Source organism: Erinaceus europaeus, chromosome 14 (assembly GCF_950295315.1).
Source record: "Erinaceus europaeus chromosome 14, mEriEur2.1, whole genome shotgun sequence".
Taxonomy (NCBI): Eukaryota; Metazoa; Chordata; class Mammalia; order Eulipotyphla; family Erinaceidae; genus Erinaceus; species Erinaceus europaeus.
In genome coordinates this window covers 67,741,114-67,759,532 of record NC_080175.1, presented here as the reverse complement: position 1 = coordinate 67,759,532, position 18,419 = coordinate 67,741,114, and the positions used below count along the sequence as shown (strand labels likewise).

Here is an 18,419-nt window from a genome sequence, read left to right as displayed (position 1 = left end):
CTTCACTAGCAAGGCTTTCTCTGTCACCTTCTCTATCCTCTCCACCATCAGAGTCTATTTCTATTATTGCTGTTGTGCACCGTGGTGAGTCTCTCCTCTGGCCCCTAATGAGATCCACAGTGCCAGCTTCTGCTCTTGCTTTGTGATACACTGGATGTTCTGGGGTGATCAGAAGAATGGCAGCGTGGCCCTGCTTCAGAGGTACGTGAGCTCATGGTGGCCACATATAAGTCACATTACAAATGCAAAGCAAAGTAGATTTCAAGAGGTCAGGGTGGAGGGACTGCATGAAGCTGACATTCCCTCAGGGGATGGGAATCACATATCTTCACAACTAATTCATAAAGGATGAAGCTAATATTTGTGTTTGGTTCTCTTAAATATTAGGAATAGGTCAGATTCACCCATTTGACCTTTAGGACCCAAAGGGCCTGTGGTCTCAACAGGCTGTGTGTCCGTGGGCTTTACGACAGCTTTTCCGCACTCACCGGTAGGTGGTTTCTGGAAGGAGGTCCTTCATGATGTGGGTGGTGGTGTTGCCCACGGTTATGCTGGCATCTCCAAGATCAATATTGTACGCCAGGATTTCTGACCCATTATTGCACGGCTCTTCCCAGTTCAGGACAAGGCACACGGAAGGCGAGTCGGGCGAGGTGCTAAGGGTCTCCTCCTCCTGGACACAGAGCGTGGAGACAGGGTCTGGGGCAGAGGCTGGCGTCTGACAGACAACGAGCTCACTGTATGGTCCTGCTCCAGCTTGATTGACAGCCTGCAAAGCAAAAACCAGTCCACATCACCCTGTCAGCAGATTCAAATGCTCCCATGCTAGGATTCACCCAATAAAATAAAGTCACCATAAATTGGTTTTAGAAATACAAATAAATTTTAAAAATTCACTTAAATCTAATGAACATCCCCCCCCCCCCGCAAAAAGAAAAAAGCCAGTCATAGCTTTTTTGTTTGTCTGTTTGTTTTTTGTTTTGTTAGTGAAGCAAAAATAACATCATTATCATCATCTCTTGGGAAAAACCATCTTAAAGTCACACTGCATATCTGCCCACCCTATTTCAGTTTACATTTTGTCGAAAGCGCCCTGCATCATAAAGACAAGCATTCTACAAGTCCTTCAGAGAGGAGGATGCACCAAGTGAGATCGAATAACTCAGGTTCTGATGTTGAGGAAAAAGTGAGTCTGGAGTTCAGTAACTGAAGTTTAGCTCTACTGATGTCCTGAGGGGATGGGCAATGGTGCACTCAGCAGAGCGCACATGTTACCATGACCAAGGTTCCAGATACAAGCCCCCGCCCCCACCTACAGGAGGGAGGCTTTATGAGTGCTGAAGCAGGGATGTAGGCCTGTCTTTCCCTCTCCCTTTCTCTCAATTTTTGTCACTATCCAGAATGGATGGATAAACAAACACATCTACGGATGCCCTGGTACAAAGCCATGGCCCAGAAATGTTATTGAATAAATAGAAAGAAAACAGACAAAACAACAACCTTGTTAGCTCGCGATAACAAAGCTTTACCAAGTGGGGAGAAACGATTTTTCCCGTCAAATAAAAGCAGGACCCTGGCTATTCTTGCTCTTTGGGGACTAGGCTATGAGCCAAATTTACTTGATTATATTTTCTCTCTACTCTTGAATAGAAGCAGACATGTAATCAATCCTATTGATATTCCTTGGGTAGGAGAGATGAGTCCTGTAATGCAATACAGATTAGTCAAAAATTATGCAAAGATTTGTTTTTTGGCTTAGTGTAACAGCTGGCATGTGCGGGGTTGGGGGTGCAGACAGCAGACTCCTTCCCTGAGGAGCTCTACCATGTTAGTCCTGGACACCATCGTTTATTAATTTATTAATTTTTAAATTAACTTTATTTATTTATTAGATAGAGAGAAATTGAGAGGAAGAGGGGAGACAGAAAGGGAGAGAGGCAGAGAGACACCTGCAGCCCTGCTTCACCACTTGTGAAGCTTCCTCCCTGTAGGTGAGGACCGGGGACTTGAACCCGTCTCCTCCTGCATTGTAACGTGTGCTCAACGAGGTGCACCACTAACTGGCTTCGAGTCATTTTTTAATTGCCACTGGGGTTATCCATGGAGCTTGGTGAGTTCATGATGAATCTATCACTCCTGGAAGTCACTTTTTTCCCACTTTCTTTTTATGACAGTGACAGAAATTAAGAGGGAGAGATCCCTGTAGCCCTGCTTCACGGCTTACGAGGCTTCCCCCTGCAGGTGGAGAGCAGGGGCTTGAACCTGGGTCTGAACTCATGGTGATGTGTGAGCACTATTAGGTGCTCCACCACCTGCCCCTCCACAAACAAGAAGAAAAAAAAAAGAAAGAAAAATGATGAAAAATAAATACCAAAAACTGAAATTGCTTGATTTTTTCCCCTTGCTTTTAGTTTTTTTTTCCCCTCACCCCACTAATGTTATTGCTGGGACTCAGTGCTTGCATAATGACTCCACTGCTCCTGACAGCCAGTGTTTTTCTTGATATGGAGTAAGAATCAAGAGAGGCTGAGGGAATGAGGGATGGAGGGAAGGGAGAGAGAGAGAGAGAAGTTTCCCTGGGGCCTGGGGATTTGAACCTGGGTCCTTAATGCAAGGCACTCTGTGCATCTTACCCAGGCCCCACGTGTCCTGCTTGAGTAAGGCCTCACGGCCGTCCTTTCCAAAATGACCCACCTCCTTCTGACCCACCTGTAGCCGACAGCAGTACTGTGCGGCGGGCAGCAGGTCCCGGATTTCGAAGCCAGCATCCGCCCCGTGATAAACAAGCTCTAAGGACTCTTCATCTTCTCCCCACTCCAGCCTGTACTCTGAGATGTCAGCACCGGAGCCGTCAGGACTCTGGGTGGGGAGCAGAAACCCGGGGTGGGGGAGTCACTTCACTGAGAAGGCTAAGTGACTAGGGAAAGAGCTGCTCTAGGGAGACCTGAGGGAGACAGGTCATCTCTCTACACTCTGGCCCCCCGCTTGCAATGAGTCATCACACTGTGCCAAGGGTATGGAATGTGCAAAAAGCCACCTGCCATTCTTGGTGGGCTACTTTTTCCATGGGGTATGTTTGGGGGTGGTTGGTGGGGGGTCGGGGGGGCACAGATAAAGTAAGAGGAACAGACCTGCTACAAAGCACGGACCTGGCTTACCTCCCAGCTCACGAGGACACATCCATCAGGCGTGAAAGAAACAACAGGTGGCCTGCACTGCCCCGGGGGCCCTGCAGCTGTAGTGATTTCTGAGATGTCAGAATAGGGACCATACTGAAAGAGGGGACACATATGCTGGTTAGTATGCGCAGTCACATATGGGCTAGGTGGCTCTCCTTTTAAAAAGCTCATTCATTCATTTAAAAAACAAAACAAGGCTTTTCATGTTTTTCAACATATTTGAAATGCAAATACAAAAGCATCAAAAATCCCAAGCCCGGCTGGATAGACTTGCCAACGTCCATGGCCATCAGAGAAGCAATTATAGATGCCAGACCGTCCACCTTCTGCTCCTCAAAAAAGGAACTGTGGTCCATACTCCCAGAGGGAGAGAAGTGTTAGAGGGAGATGACCAGAGGGCTCTGAAATTTATTTTATCATCCTCTTCTCTCTCTGGGTCCTGATGGACCCAGAGAGAGAAGAGGATCATAAAATAAGGACATTCGGAAGTAGCAATAGTTGTAGGTGTGACTTAGAAAGGAAAAGAAGGTAGGACCACAGGAGGAGAAAAAAAAAAGGGCAAATATACATAAATATAGACATTTATAAGAGTCAGTCCACATCTGTGACCTTGGGAGAACTACTGATACTTCCAATGGATGGAATGGGACACAGAAGTCTGGTGGTGGGAATGGTGTGGTATTATATTCCTGTCATCATGTACTTTTGTAAATCAGAATGAAACACCACCCCACCCGCTCCAATCCACCCCCCCCTAAAAAACTCAAAAACCCCCAGCTGGATGGGAACTGCCGCAGTACTCGTGGGGGCGGAGCTAGTGAGCAACATGCCCCTAGCCTGACCTAGCTGGGAAGCCTCACTCACCCCTCCGTCGTTTAAGGCCCGGACCCGGAAACGGTATACAGTCCCTGGAAGCAGGCTGCCCACGGTGCACTCAAGTGCAGGCCCATGGTATACCTCGGAGGCCACGTCCTCAGGTTCTGTCATCTCCACGCTGTACTCAGACACCTCGTTGCCACTCTCCGCCGGGGGGACATCTGTCAGGGAGAAGACCCGCACCTCAGGGGAGCCCAGGATTTCCTGCCAGCTACCTCATGCCCAATGCTCCCTCCTGTGTGCAGCGCATCCCCATGGCTTCTCCCTAAAGAAGCTGCTGTGGCCCCAAATTTGGCAGAGAGTATGTCTAGCCACAGGCCGTGTGCATCCCCAGGAAAGGCCCTCTAAGCACATTAATGGGACAGTCCCCAAATCACAGTTATCCTTCCAGTGTGAGGCCAAGGAAGGAAGGAAGGAAGGAAAGAAGGTAGGTAGGCAGGCTCTAGAATGTGCAAGTATTAAGTCAGAGTGTTGAGTTAGGTGAATGGATAAGGAGAAACTGGGGGGCACACAGACAATGCTGCACCACTGGAACACATGTTCCCGAGCACAACCTTTCCCATGCCGTTGGGGAAGAAAATAAATGTTACAAGGGGAAATGTATGGGTTGGCCTTAGAAGGAAGTGAAGACGGGGCTTGGGAGTTTATAAGCTGCTGTTCTGGGCGTAGCTTTTCTCTTTCTGTCTGCTCATGTGTACTCTAACATGTGTGTGTTCTTAATTGTCCTGAATAAAGCTTAAAAATTCCTGAAAATCATGCTTTCTCAATTCTTTGTGAGTTTGTGTATGATGAATCTACAGTCATGTGGGGAGAGAACTTGGTCATACTGCCCCTAATAGAAGAGGATTCTGAATGTTATGGGTTCTCAGGCTGGGAGAGGAGGCAGTCTACCAGGAAGGGGCATTGACTTTGCTGACCAGGCTGTATTATTATTTTTTAGTCTTTTATTTATTTGGCAGACATAGCCAGAAATCTAGAGGAAAAGGGATATATTGGGGGAGAGAGGCAGATACCTGCAATGCTGCTTCACAACTTGTGAAGATTTCCTCATGCAGGTGGGTAGTGGGGACTTGAACCCAGGTCCTTGTGCACTGTATGCGTGTTCAACCAGGTGTCCCACTACCCAGCCCCCAAGCTGCATTCTTGCATCCAGAAAATTCTGGAACCTAAAAACTCAATGCCTCATGCCCCTTTATACAGTCACTGACTTTCTCATAGAAGCTCACAGCAACAAGCTTAACAGGTTATTTCTTTTCAGTACACAGAGAGTATGACTTGTTTGGGTTGTCAGTGGACTCCTGGGCAGAAGGAGCAGTTTCTAAGCCCACTGACCAAAACCACTTGGATGGCCACTTGTGCCAAGAGGGTGGGAAGGAAGGTGGCCACTAACTTGTGTTTTCTTCAGCTAGGAAATGAACTCTTGTGTATGTCAGAAGTGAGCCCAGGGTACCTCACAGACTGAGTGGCGATGTGTCAGGCTCTGACAGAGGCGGTGAGGAAACTGCCCCAGGAAGAGTCCTGTGGGACACCTGCAGGTCTGCATGATGGAAGTTGCCAGCGGAGCCTGAGCTGGTGCTACCAGAGCAGCAAAGCCCAAGCTTCACCTCCAATCTGTGCAGTTTTCCTTCTCTGAATGCAGCTGAAAAATGCCAGAGGAAGGCTGACTGCTCCCAGTTATCCTCTAGCAAAGTCCTTCTGCCATGTTCTTTGCCAAGGATGGAGGACGGGCAGGGGACAAACACCCTGGGAAGCACCGTAAGGCCTGGGCAGGTGCTGGGCACAGCGAGAGGACAAAAGCTCAAGCCCACAAACCAACAGACAAGCACAGATATTTCCAAGGGAAAGAAAACGCCTTCTGGAGTAAGACTGCAAATCAGCGAGGGAGCTTTAGGAACCCTGGGACACAGTTTCCAGGGGTGAAGTGATCACTGCCAATGGGAAGATGGGGTTCACTCACCCCACTCTAAGTGGACTTCCTTGTGCTTAGGTCTCCCCAAGACCCTCGGTGGCCGGCACTGACCTGGAGCAATGCTCAGTGTGCGGACAGGCAGGCTTTCAGAACACTGCAGGGAGACAGCAAAGAGAATACAACCTTAGTCACTATGAGCAGCCCTAGGCCTCAACGTGCACCAATAATTGCTTCCCTAGTGGGGGCTGCCCACTGAACACGTCCTGATTTAATCATAATCACCACCATCATCATCATCACATTTCTTACCAGAGCAATGCTCAGCTCTGGTTTATGGTGGTGCTGGGGACTGATCCTGGGACTTTGAAGCCTCAGGCATGAGTCTCTGTATCACCATCTTGCTATCTCTCGCACCTGCAATCATGTAATTTTAAAAAAATTTTTCTCAATTTTTTTATTTGTTATTGGATAGAGCCAGAGAGAAATTGAGAGAGACGGGGGAGATAGAGAGGAAGAGAGACAGAGAGACACCTGAAGACCTGCTTCACTGCCTGTGAAGCGACTCCCCTGCAGGTGAGGAGCCGGGGGCTTGAACCGGGATCCTAAATGGTCCTTGCGCTTTGCGCCATGTGTGCTACTGCCTGACTCCCGCCGCAATCATGTATTTTTAAAAAGCAGAATTATCATTGTGCTTGAGCAGGATAATTTGCTTCATTTGATACCGGTAAAAAAATGCCTTCTGAGGTCAGATTCACAGAGATGCGTGTTATGCTTCAAACGCATGCATTTCACCCCTACCCCAATGGAAAGGCCCTACATGAGCAAAGAGAACACATGACAATCGCTGGATGAGATCCTTCAGATGGCACCACACGTGGCAACCATTCACACAGAGTGTAGCAAAATAGCAAATCGAGTCAGTATTACTCGGCCAAGTCCGACTTCAACTAGCCAGCCAGTTTGGTGGCGGCTAGACAAGGTCAGCCTTCTTTTCGAGGGCTCTGGGGGTGTGAGGCTGGCGGTGCAGAAGTGGGCCCCAGTTGGGACAAGAGGATATAAGGCAGAGCCCTGCAGCTCTGCCAAGTTCATCTTATTCCTAAGCAGGGGTGCACAGCAGGTATCTGCCCACATGTTCCAGGGCACGGTGGACGCCATAACCCCCTGGCCCCGAGGGGAGAGGAAGAAACACAGAAACCCTCACTGGGGCCAGGATGATGATCCAAACTGGGTCCCCGAGGGCTGACATATGGTGGGATAGTCAAGCTGACTCCATCACTCTCTCTGGCCACGAGTCACAGCACTGTGTCAAAGGTCTTTCTAGTGAAGACGTTTCTACCCATTTTGCCACTCATGTCCTGATGGGAGTTACAGTCCCCCCCGCCCCCCCGATTTGTAGAGAACATCCTCTCTATCTGCTGGCTTCTTTTAAACCTAGAAGTCCAGGTGGTTGCAAGCCAACTCCTAGGCTGTTAGCAGCCTATAAGTAGCGGAAGCTGGGCAACACACACCTGTGGGAGGTGCCCTTGAGGGAGCCCATCACAGGCTTACATGGTGGGCACGACTCGCCAGCAGGTGGCAGTAAAGGCCCTTGAGCAGGAAGGTGATACCTGAGGCACCGGCCACCGTCCTCCTTTCTCTGCTCCCCCTTATTAGAACACCCCAAACAAAACTCTACGTCCAGTCATCAGATGTGACCATGCCAAAGTTTTCTAAGAAACCAGAGACAAATGTACAGAAACCGAGTGGCCTTTCATGCTATTTTCTTTATTTTAATAAACTTTAAAAATTATCTTTATTTATTTATTGTATAGAGACAGTCAGAAATTGAGAGGGAAGGGGGAGATAGGGAGAGAGAGACACCTGCAGACCTGCTTTACCACTCACAAAGCTTTCCCCTTGCAGGTGGGGACCAGGGGCTTGAACCTGGGTCCTTGTGCACTGTAACATGTGCGCTCATCCAGGGGTGCCACTGCCTGGTCCTCCCTTTTAATTTTCCAGAGCAGGTTCATAGAGCCCACCGCCACTGCCCAGCGGCCCTGTCACTGGGGTGCTCACCTGGCTGTGTCCCCCAGTGCTGATGCAGCAGACCCGCAGCCTGTACAGCGTGCCCGGCTTCAGGCGGCTGAAGGTGTGCTCCGTGGCCGACCCGCTGTACGCCACTTCCCACTGACTCGCTGCAAGACAAGAGCAGAGTGAGGTCCTGCCTGGCCTAGAGACTTACTCTGCCATCAGGAGACTGCAAGAAAACTCACTATGGGGGGTGTGGTGGGGCTCTCTGAGGACCAGCATCGCCTGGCCTTAGGGATTCACTTTTAAGTAGGCAGAGGGCTCTGCTTCTGTTTCCTTTTTTGTTTTTAATTTATTTTATTTTTTGAGAGAGATGCACAGAGAGAGACAGAGAGACAGAGAAACACCAGCGTACTACTCAGCTCTGGCTTATGGTGATATGGGGGGGGGCGTGAACCTGGGACTTTGGAGCCTCAGGCATGAGAGTCTATTTGCATAACCATTTATGCTGTCTCCTCTGCCTGCCCATTTCCTTTTTTGTTTGTTTGTTTTTCATTTTACCAGAGTCCTACTCAGCTCTGGCCAATGGTGACGCAGGGTATTGAACCTGAACCTTTGGTGCTTCACGAAATGAAAGGTTTTTCTTCCCAGCCCATTGCTTCCATTGCCTCTGCAATGGTCAACACCGCAATGCCACGCGGTCACTTAAAAAAAAAATTTTTTTTTATTATCTTTATTTATTGGACAGACACAGCCAGAAGTTGAGATGGTAGGGGAGAGAGAAAGAGAGACACCTGCAGTATTGCTTCACCACTTGCAAAGCTTCTCCCCTTACAGGTGGGGACCGGGGTCTCAAACCCGGGTCCTTGAGCACTGTAACATATGCGCCACCACCCAGTCCCCACGAGGTCATTTTTAACAGTAGTGCTGGCTAGATTACTTAATATTGCCATTCTCTTTTTAAAGAAGATTTATTTGCACAGAAGAGAGAGAGAGAGAGAGAGAGAGAGAGAGAAAGAAAGAAAGAAAGAAAGGCAGAAGGTGATAGAGAGGAAAAGAAGCAGAGCATCATACTGGCACATGCCATGGCGGGGATCGAACTTGGGACCTCACACTCTCAAGCCCAGTGCTCTAGCTATTGCACCACCTCCTCTGCCTCTAATATTCCATTGCTGCATTTGCTGACAGTGAGGCCTGGAGGGCAGAGTGGGAGAGGGGCCAGAGGAAAAAGCTGTGCAGAAGCTTTCCAGGAGTGTGAGGGGAGTCAGAGTGTACATCCTCCACTGAGGGCCGAGCCCCTGGGGAAAGGCCTGCCATTCTCATGGAGCCCCACTGAGCAGAGAATGAAGGAGTGCCCACGAGGGTGACAAATGACAGTGAGTGACTCCCTGTGACTGAGGGGACCACCTGATGTTACAGCCACCATGAAGCAGTGCTACAGGTGTCTCTCTCCCTCTCTATTTCTCTCCTTTCAAATACAAAATAAATAAATGAAAAAAATACTATGTGGAAAACTGGGAACTGCTATGTATATACAAACTATTGTATTTACTGTCAACTGTAAAACATTAATCCCCCAATAAAAATAAAGAAAAAAGGGAGTTGGGCGGTAGCGCAGCAGGTTAAGCGCGCATGGCACAAGGACCGGTATAAGGATCCTAGTTCGAGCCCCTGGCTCCCCACCTGCAGGGGAGTTGCTTTACAAGCGGTGAAGCAGGTCTGCAGGTGTCTATCTCTCTCTCCCCCTCTCTGTCTTCCCCTCCTCTCTCCATTTCTCTCTGTCCTATCCAACAACGACACCAATAATAACTACAACAATAAAACAACAAGGGCAACAAAAGGGAATAAATAAATACTAAAAAATATCTAAAAAAAATAAAGAAAACAAACAAAAAAATTGGAAAACCAAAAAAATTAAAGCCAGCAAATAATAATAATAATATTAAACACAAAAATCTCTATTTCAAGAAGCCTGATTTTTGATGCTATTTTTGAAGAACTAGCAGTGTGTAGCTGGGCACCGTTTACCGGGAAGCCCTACCCTGAAAATGAACGGATGCTTGTCACTACTATACAAGACGTTTATCAAATTAGAAAGCAGGGCCCACTGCTAGATCTGGATAAGATAGTTTCCAAAGACTTCACCTTCGGAGTTTCCCTCAGTAATTTCCAGCATGTATTTGAGGATTTCTGAACCACCGTTGTCCTTTGGAGGATCTGGAAAGTGAGCACATGTGTGATTAGTAGTGACAGAATACTGATTTATATGATGAATCTTAGAACACGTGAGATCATATAGCATTGCAATGTCTTCATTCAGGACTGAATGAAAATTCTTTTCTTTTTAAAGATTTTATTAGATAGAGATAGAGAGAAATTGAGAGAGGAGGGGGAGATAGAAAGGGAGAGAAAGAGAGACACCTGCAGCCCTGCTTCACCACTTGTGAGGCTTTTCCCCTACAGGTAGGGACAGGGGGCTTGAACCTATGTCCTTATGCACTGTAATGTGTTTGTTCGCTTAACCAGGTACACTACCACCTGGCCCAGATTAATGTATTATTTTATATGACTCGTAGTTTGAGAAACAAAGGAAACTTTGGATAATATCAGCCTATCTAGTTCTTACAGCTAGCAATGTCAGATTTAGCAGTGACGCAGTGAAAACAAGAGCAAGGCTCAAAGTCAGAGTTAATTCTCCTAATTCACAAATTTACTTTGAGAGTTCTGAAATCTGTTCTTCCATATCTAGTGGTTTTTATATGAGATGAAGCATTTATTAGATACACATATGTAATATGGATATGATTTGACTCTTCTTTATTCCACTTACATTATCATGATCAGAAAATTGAGAGACAAAGAGGGAAATATAAAATTTAGCGGCAAAATAAGGTACTGTAGTACAATCAATCTGTTTTATCACAGTTTGCCACGAAGTGAACGATAAATCCCAAGTCCAGCAGAGCAAGAGATGGGAATTACTGTCACCAAGAAGGGGCTGAGTGACCAGCTTAGTACCGGGGGTGGGGGGGTGTGTCTCTGACATCTGGGGTGTTTTAGCATACTATGAACTCTGTGCTGGCAAGAATTTTCTCTCAAAATTATCTCCTTTAGCAGCCTGAGAGGTGATACAGTGAACAAAGTATTGGACTGACCTCTGAAGCCACGAGGTTTCCTGACAAGCCTGTGCCAGTGATTCTCTGGTTTTCTCACTCTCCTTAATGAATAAGTAAAGCTTAAAAATCATCCATGTCACTCACTTGTGGATTTTTTTTTAAAGCTGTCTCTCACATGAATATTCTAAATACATAATACGTCCTCACAAAACACTGCTTTCCTTAGTCTTCCACTAATCAGATTAACCAATTTGTCAAAATCTATTAAAGAAAAAAAAAAAAGCAAAACCTACCCCACTTGATGCTGAAGCCTTGAGATGTGACTGGCCCCTTCATGAGGGGTCTGGCGGGAGGCCCAGGCCGGTCTGGGCTCGTTGTACAGACCAGCACTTCGCTCGCACAGCTCCTCCCCTCCACGGTGGATGCAGTCAGCTGCAGGGTGGTGGTTGGGGGGGGTGGTGTTAGCACCTGGTCATCAGCAGGGCTCAGGTAGAGGTGCTGATGGACAGGTCAAGGCAGCCCTCTGCTCGTCCACACAACTTTCCCCAACAAAGTATTTACTCAGAGGCAGTGACTGACTATGAAGACCCAGGCGGTGGTGCACCCAGTTGAGATCTCCTGCTACCATGCTCAAGGACCCAGGTTCAAGACCCTGGTCCTCACCTGCAAGGAGGAAACTTCACAAGCGATAAAACAGTGCAGTATTTGTCTGTCTCTCTCTATCTCCCCCTTTTCTCAGTTTCTCTGTCCTATCAAAATAAATCAAAAACATTAAGAAAACCTAATTAAAAATCAAAGCAATTAAAATGGGTCTGAGATAAAGATATTTCTGTCATTCCAAAAAGGTACAAAGCAAAAAGTGCTTGGCGTGGGCTCAGGGAGCAGATAAAAAAAGCTTCACCTTACTATTTAAGAGTGAGGTGGTGCCACCTGCTGGACAAATGCTAGCAATACAGCTATGCTCTCACAGCATGCAGCCAGAACAAGGGTGTTTTTAAAATGAATATATGGGGGGTTGGCGGTAGTGCAGCCGGGTGAGCACAGATGGCACAGAGCACAAAGAGGATCCCGGTTCCAGCCCCCAGCTCCCCACCTGCAGGGGAGTCGCTTCACAGGCGGTGAAGCAAATTTGCAGGTGTCTATCTTTCTCTCCCCTTCTTTGTCTTCCCCTCCTCTCTCCATTTCTCTCTGTCCTATCCAACAACGACGACGTCAATAATAATAGTAATAACTACAACAATGATGAAACAGCAAGGGCAACAAAAGGAAAAAAGTAGTCTCGGGAGTTGGGTGGTAGTGCAGCAGGTTAAGCACAGGTGGCGCAAAGCACAAAGACCAGTGTAAGGGTCCCGGTTCGAGTCCCCAGCGGTGAAGCAGGTCTGCAGGTCTATATTTCTCTCCCCCTTCTGTCTTCCCCTCTTCTTTCCATTTCTCTCCGTCCTATCTAACAATGGCAACAACAATGATAACTACAACAATAAAACAACAAGGGCAACACAAGAGAATAAATATTTTTTAAAAAGTAGTCTCTAGGAGCAGTGGATTCGTGGTGCAGGCACCGAGCCCCAGCAATAACCCTGGAGTCAATAAATAAATATATAAATAAAATAAATATATGGCAGGAGTAGATAGCATAATGATTATGCAGAGACTCTCATGCCTGTGGCTCTAAAGTCCCAGGTTCAATCCCTTGCACCAGTGCTCTTGTAAAAAGTAAGTAAATAAGTAAGCAAATAAATAAATAAATATATGAAGAAACGATGTTTTTTCTCAAATACTCTGGTTAGGTAATCTGATGAGTAACTGAACTACTAGATGCCAAATAATGTCATTTGTTCCCCAAACTAGGGAAGAAAGGATAGAGGCAAAAGACATCCCCCGCTTCCCCAACGTGGGTGTGGCCAAGTCAGAGAAGCCTGTGGTCCCAAGGGAGGCCCAAGGCCATTTCTGCCCTTGGCCATTCCTCTGTTGGGAACTGCAGGGCTGCCTTCACTTCTGTTTGCCTACAGCAGCCTGGGGGTGATTAATGACACACCCACACCCACAAGAGGTGAGGGGAGAGGTATGTCAAAGAAAATCTACATGGGCGGGGGAGGGGAGGGGAATGGGCAGAGGCAGCAAAAGGCAGTGGAGGAAGAAAGAGCTGTCCTCTTGGGACGAGAGGCAGCAGGTGGGAGGCAGGGAGTCCTGGGCCTGGGGTTCCCAGGTAAGGCCATGGGGCCATGCTGCCCTGCTGCTACTGCTGGCACGCAGTGAGGGCTGGGCGTCACACCAGCAGCTCTGAGATCCAAGCAGAGTGGGTGCATTTCACTTCAACATTTTATTTTTAAAGACTGATTTTTTAAAGATTGATTTTTAAAAAAAATTTACTCATCATTACTATTCTTTTCTTCTTTCTATTTGATTGGCTAGGACAGATAGAAATTGAGAGAGGAGGGGGAGATAGAGAGACACCTGCAGCCCTGCTTCACTATTCATGAAGTGTCTCTTCTGCAGGTAGGGAGTGAGGGCTTGAACCCAGGTCCTATTGCAGGGTAATGAGTGTGCTCAACCAGGCGCACCACCACCCAGTCCCTTTAGTTTAAAATCCTAACTCACCGAGCTAAACCCACACAGTAACTGCGTAGCACGTAAAAGAGCTTCTTCACATTCAGGTGAATGTGCCAAGAGGATGGACTCACCCGGAATTTATACTGTGTGCTTCTTCTGAGATTTTTCACAGTGCAGGTCAAATCCTCTCCAGTGTATTTTGGGTGGAAAAGGTTATCCTGAAAAGAGAGAGAGAGAAGGAGAGAGGGAGAGGGAGAGAGAGACACACACACACAGAGACATCAGTTACCATAGAAATCTGGGTATTTAATGGTTTGGCAAGCATGACTTTTGAAAAAGGATTCACTCATTCATTTTCTAACGAGAGAGAATCAGAGCATCACTCTGGTACATGTGGTGCCGGGGGACAGGATGTAAGACCTTATGCCGGCAAGTCCAGCACCCCTGCCCATTTCTTGCTAGTCTGCCTCTACACACAGGTAGCGTTATTTCTATCAGCTCTTCCATCCACTGGTATGACAGCTGCTGGGGTTAAAAAAAAAAAATGTAACAAAATTCCAAGCACCCTATCTTTAAGTGAAACAAGTAATACTGTATCTCATTATAGTTTCTCTTGGATCTGTTCAACCTGAGTGTGAGATGAATGTTGATTAGAAATGAGCACAACTCTCTCTTAAAAAGTTAAAAACTCTCTTTGGATTAGATGCCACCAGAGGCTGTTTTCACAGAGCAGACATTGCTTCCTCAATGGGCATTTCATATTCTTTTTTAGGAAAAAAAAATTGTATTGCCATTAGGGTTATTGCTGGGGCTTTGGTGCCTGTAGGATGAATCCACCAGTCCTGGTGGCTTTTATTTATTTATTTTTTTGACAGAGGAATTGAGGGACCGGGTGGTGGCACACCTGGTTGAGTGCACATATTACAGAGCACAAGGACCGGGGTTCAAGTCCCTGGTCCCCACCTGCAGGGGGAAAGCTTTGCGAGTGGTGAAGCAGGTTTGTAGGTGTTTCTCTGTCTCTCTCTGTCTATCCTCCTCCTCTCAATTTCTGGCTGTCTCTATCCAATAAATAAATAAAGACAATTAAAAAATAAAAAAAGAAACTTTAAAAAAGAGAGAGAGAAATTGAGAGGGAAGGAGATAAGAGACTGAGAGAGAAGGAGACAGACACAGAGAGAGACCTACAGCACTGTGTCACCACTTGTAAAGTTTCCCCCGCTACAGGTGGGGGCCTGGAGTTAGAACCTGGGTTCTTGTGCGTGGTAATACATGCACTTTACTCGGTGTGCCACTATCTGACCACACATTTCTCATTTTTAAAAAGATTCGTTTATTTGAAGGAGAGAAACAGAGAGGAACAGAGTGGGGAGAGGGAACAGAGCACCACTCAGCTCCAGCCTATGATGGTGGGACTGAACCTGAGACCTTGGAGCACGAAGCTTCCGGCATGCAAGTTTAGTATGTACCTCCCTGACTCTCAACAGGCATTTTCAACAAGAAATTTAGCTAGTGATATGTATTATGGGGTTAGACAGAAAATCATCTGTTTTGAAAATGCAGGGTGCTTTCGTGCTCTGAGCAAGATTTCTGGCCACACAGTGTCCCCTTCTGGCCAAGGGGAGAAGGGCAGCTTGGGCAGAGTAAGGCCATTTTTTCAGAGGACAAGCAGCCCAGGAACGGTGGGAGTTCCTCTCAACATTCAATAGCTAGCCTCCCTCCCTGCCTCCCTGCCTTCTTTCCTTTGCTGCCACTAGGGTTGTCACTAAGGCTCAGTGCCAGCACTATGAATCCACAGCTTGGGAGAGCCATTCATTCCATTTTTGTTTTTCTATTTTATCTGATAGGCCAGAGAGAAATTGAGAGGGGAGGGGGAGACAGAGAGGCAGAGAGAAAGAGAGACACCTGTAGACTTGAACCCAGGTCCTTGCACATAGTAATATGTGCGTTTAATCCAGTGATCCACTGTCTGGCCCCTCAACAGCTCTTTGAATTGGGCCTCCATCCACACCTCATGCATCAGACATGAGAGTAGCATCTTTTATGCATTGGCTGCCCAAGAACATAGATTTCTGCACAAGACACTGATGATGGAGGGGGCAGGCAGTGGTGCACCTGGTTGAGAGCATGCATGTCACAATGTGCAAGGGTTCAAGCCCTGGGTCCCCACCTGCAGTGGACAGGGGGAGCTTCAGTAGTAGTGAAACAGGACTGCAGGGGTTTCTCTCTTTCTTGCTCCTACCACCCTTTACCTTCAATGTTCCACACACACAACCCCCCACCCACCCATACACATACACATGCAGAAACTGACATGAGAGCAGGAGAAAGCGAGTGGTTTAAACAGCCTACACATAAAACAAGTCACTTGGTATTATGAGGAAAAGCAAAGCTGGTTGAGAGGATGGAGACGGCTGTGTGAGGTGCAGAACACGTGAGGCTCTGCCTTCTCTAGCCCAAGGAGTCGTCAGTCACCTGTGACTCTAACTTCAAGGGAGAGTGACAAAGAGAGAGACCAAAGGAAGGAGAGACACCTGCAGCTCTGCTCTTTCGCTTGTGAAGACCCCTCCTGCAGGTGGGCTATCTATCCACAGGTCTCCCCTTCTCTCTCTTCCTCCACTTCTCTCCTCCCTTCATTCATTCCTCTTTCCCTCCCTCCCTCCCTTCCTTTTCTTTCTGCCTGCCTCCCTCCCTCCCTTCCCCTGACCACCTCTAAGCTTCAGTTTATGGTGTTGCTGGGGACTGAACCTAGGGCCTTTGGAGCTTCAGGTATTAGTGAAAGACACTTCACGTAAGACTAGACTGTCCCAGGGGCTGGGTGGTGGTGCACCTGGATATGTGCAAGGACCTGTGTTTGAGGCCCCACTCCACACTTGCAGGTGCGGTGAAGCAGATCTGGCTATCTTTCTCCTTACCTCCTCTCCCCTCTTAATTTCTCTTTGCCCTATCAAATAATATAGAAAGAGGGGGAAAAAAAAAGAAAAAGAAAAAGGGAAAAATTGGCCACAGAGTGAGATGGCCAGCACCGAGCCCCAGCAATAACCCTGGTGGAAAAAAACAAAGAAAGAAAGAAAAAAAAAACCTAGATACTTCCTCCCCAAGCTGCCCACATTTCTTAACCTTGATGCTCTTGATATACTGATGGTGTCTACTCTCCGCAGTTCTTCCTTGGGTGTGACAAAGAAGCCAAGAGGTCCCCAAAGGGACTCCGGTACTCCCAACAACAAAAGGGTGTGGAGGCCATTGGCAGAGGCAGAGGAGGAGGTGGGAGCGGGTGACGGCAGGGACCTGTCTCCTGACGCTGATGACAACAGGGGCACAGAGAACGAGGAGTGGGGAGAGGGAACTCGATGCTTACGTGCTCGTCCTCCTGGATCTCCAGAGTGTAGGTGACCGTCTCCTCGGGTGCGCAGCCCTCAGGCTTGCTCCACTGCAAGGTGACCCACGTGACGCCTGCTCGCACCAGCCTGGGTGCTGAGGGCGTCTGAGGGGCGCTGCCCAGCGTGAACCACACCACCTCCTGGCTGAAGCCGCTGTGGGGAACCAGGCTGGTGAGGCTGGGCGCAGACACACCACAGACACACTGAGGTGCCTTAAGCAGGGGCGGGCGAGGAACTGGGCATGACTGCCACCCAACCCAGCCCCTTCCACTCTTTAGCTGGCTGCTAGAGAAACACCCTGTGAGAACACACAGAATTTTAAAGTACAGAGTATGGTGTGATGTCCATTAGCTAGGAGCCACAGCTTCAAGGAGAGTTCAGATAGTGGTCTGAGGATTAAATAAATGCTGTCCATATACAGAGAGTTTGGATTTCACATACATTTGTGGTTGTTCCTAATTCACTGGCAAATTCTTGGTTTTTTTTTTTTTTTTTTTAAACCAGAACACTACTTCAGCTCTGGCTGATGGTGGTACTGGGGATGGAACCCGGGCACCACAGCAACATGCAGATGAAGCCATACCTGGTGCCAATGTCATTGCGGGCAGCCAGCCGGAACGTGTACCCCATGGCCGGGCACAGCTTGGTCAGTTTGCAGTGCTTCTGGCTCCCAAAAAAGCACTGTCGGAAGCCGCTGTTCCTCTTGCCCTGGAAAAAAGAACCAGACCACACATGTGCATTTTAGCAGAGCAGGGGGAGGGTGGGCTTACAGGACGAGTGTTTAAGATTCTAGGTTGGAGGAATAGAACCCAGACAAGCGAGGCTTACAGGGACCTGCCTGAGATGCTCACAAAGCACTGTAGCATGGAAATATGGCTGTGGCTGTGGCCTGGGAGGTGGCTCAGTGGGTGAAGTGCTGGACTTTCAAGCTGCAAGTCCCAAGTTCCATCCCCAGCAATGCATGTGGTACAGTGACATTTGGCGCATGCGTTCTCTCTCTCTCTCTCTCTCTCTCACAAATAAAACCAAGAGAGAAAGGAAAGGAAGGAAGAAAGGAAGAGCTGCAAGTGTAATGCACTTGTGGCATTTCTCAAGTGGTTTAGGGTTAATGGAATAAAAAGGCCCTTCCAGGACAAGGCAGTGCTCTAGATAGGACCCTGTCTCAGCTCTCTCTGTTCACTTGGGGTGGGTCAACCTGACCAACAGAAGCAGGAAAGGGCCACCTGCAGCTTCCAGGGTGCTGGCTCTGAAACTGGACAGCTGTCCAAGGGCCCTTTGTGCCTCGTTCTCTGGGCAGCCACAGAAAGCCCCTCCACTTCTCTCTGCATAGGGAGTTGTGGGTTCACTCTCCCTGGGGGCTGGGTACGAGCCCTGGATCAGGTCATGTGCGCAGCCTGGGGACTGC

General features: G+C 48.0%; 1 protein-coding gene across 3 annotated transcripts in view; it reads right to left on the bottom strand.

Moving 5' to 3' along the window:
* FNDC3B (fibronectin type III domain containing 3B) overlaps positions 1-18,419 on the bottom strand; it is a 296,399-nt gene that overhangs the window by 31,828 nt on the left and 246,152 nt on the right. For 2 of the 3 annotated variants that reach the window (XM_060171958.1, XM_060171959.1), the window contains exons 12-22: positions 17,598-17,722; positions 16,993-17,167; positions 13,769-13,855; positions 11,381-11,519; positions 10,117-10,188; positions 8,020-8,138; positions 6,013-6,118; positions 4,044-4,216; positions 3,150-3,272; positions 2,710-2,859; positions 489-769 (exon numbers count right to left, since the gene is read on the bottom strand). In XM_060171958.1, coding sequence (XP_060027941.1) covers positions 489-769; positions 2,710-2,859; positions 3,150-3,272; positions 4,044-4,216; positions 6,013-6,118; positions 8,020-8,138; positions 10,117-10,188; positions 11,381-11,519; positions 13,769-13,855; positions 16,993-17,167; positions 17,598-17,722 — 1,550 coding nt within the window. The remainder of the gene's footprint in view (positions 1-488; positions 770-2,709; positions 2,860-3,149; positions 3,273-4,043; positions 4,217-6,012; positions 6,119-8,019; positions 8,139-10,116; positions 10,189-11,380; positions 11,520-13,768; positions 13,856-16,992; positions 17,168-17,597; positions 17,723-18,419) is intronic. The other variant, XM_007517927.3, reaches the window with a different exon arrangement.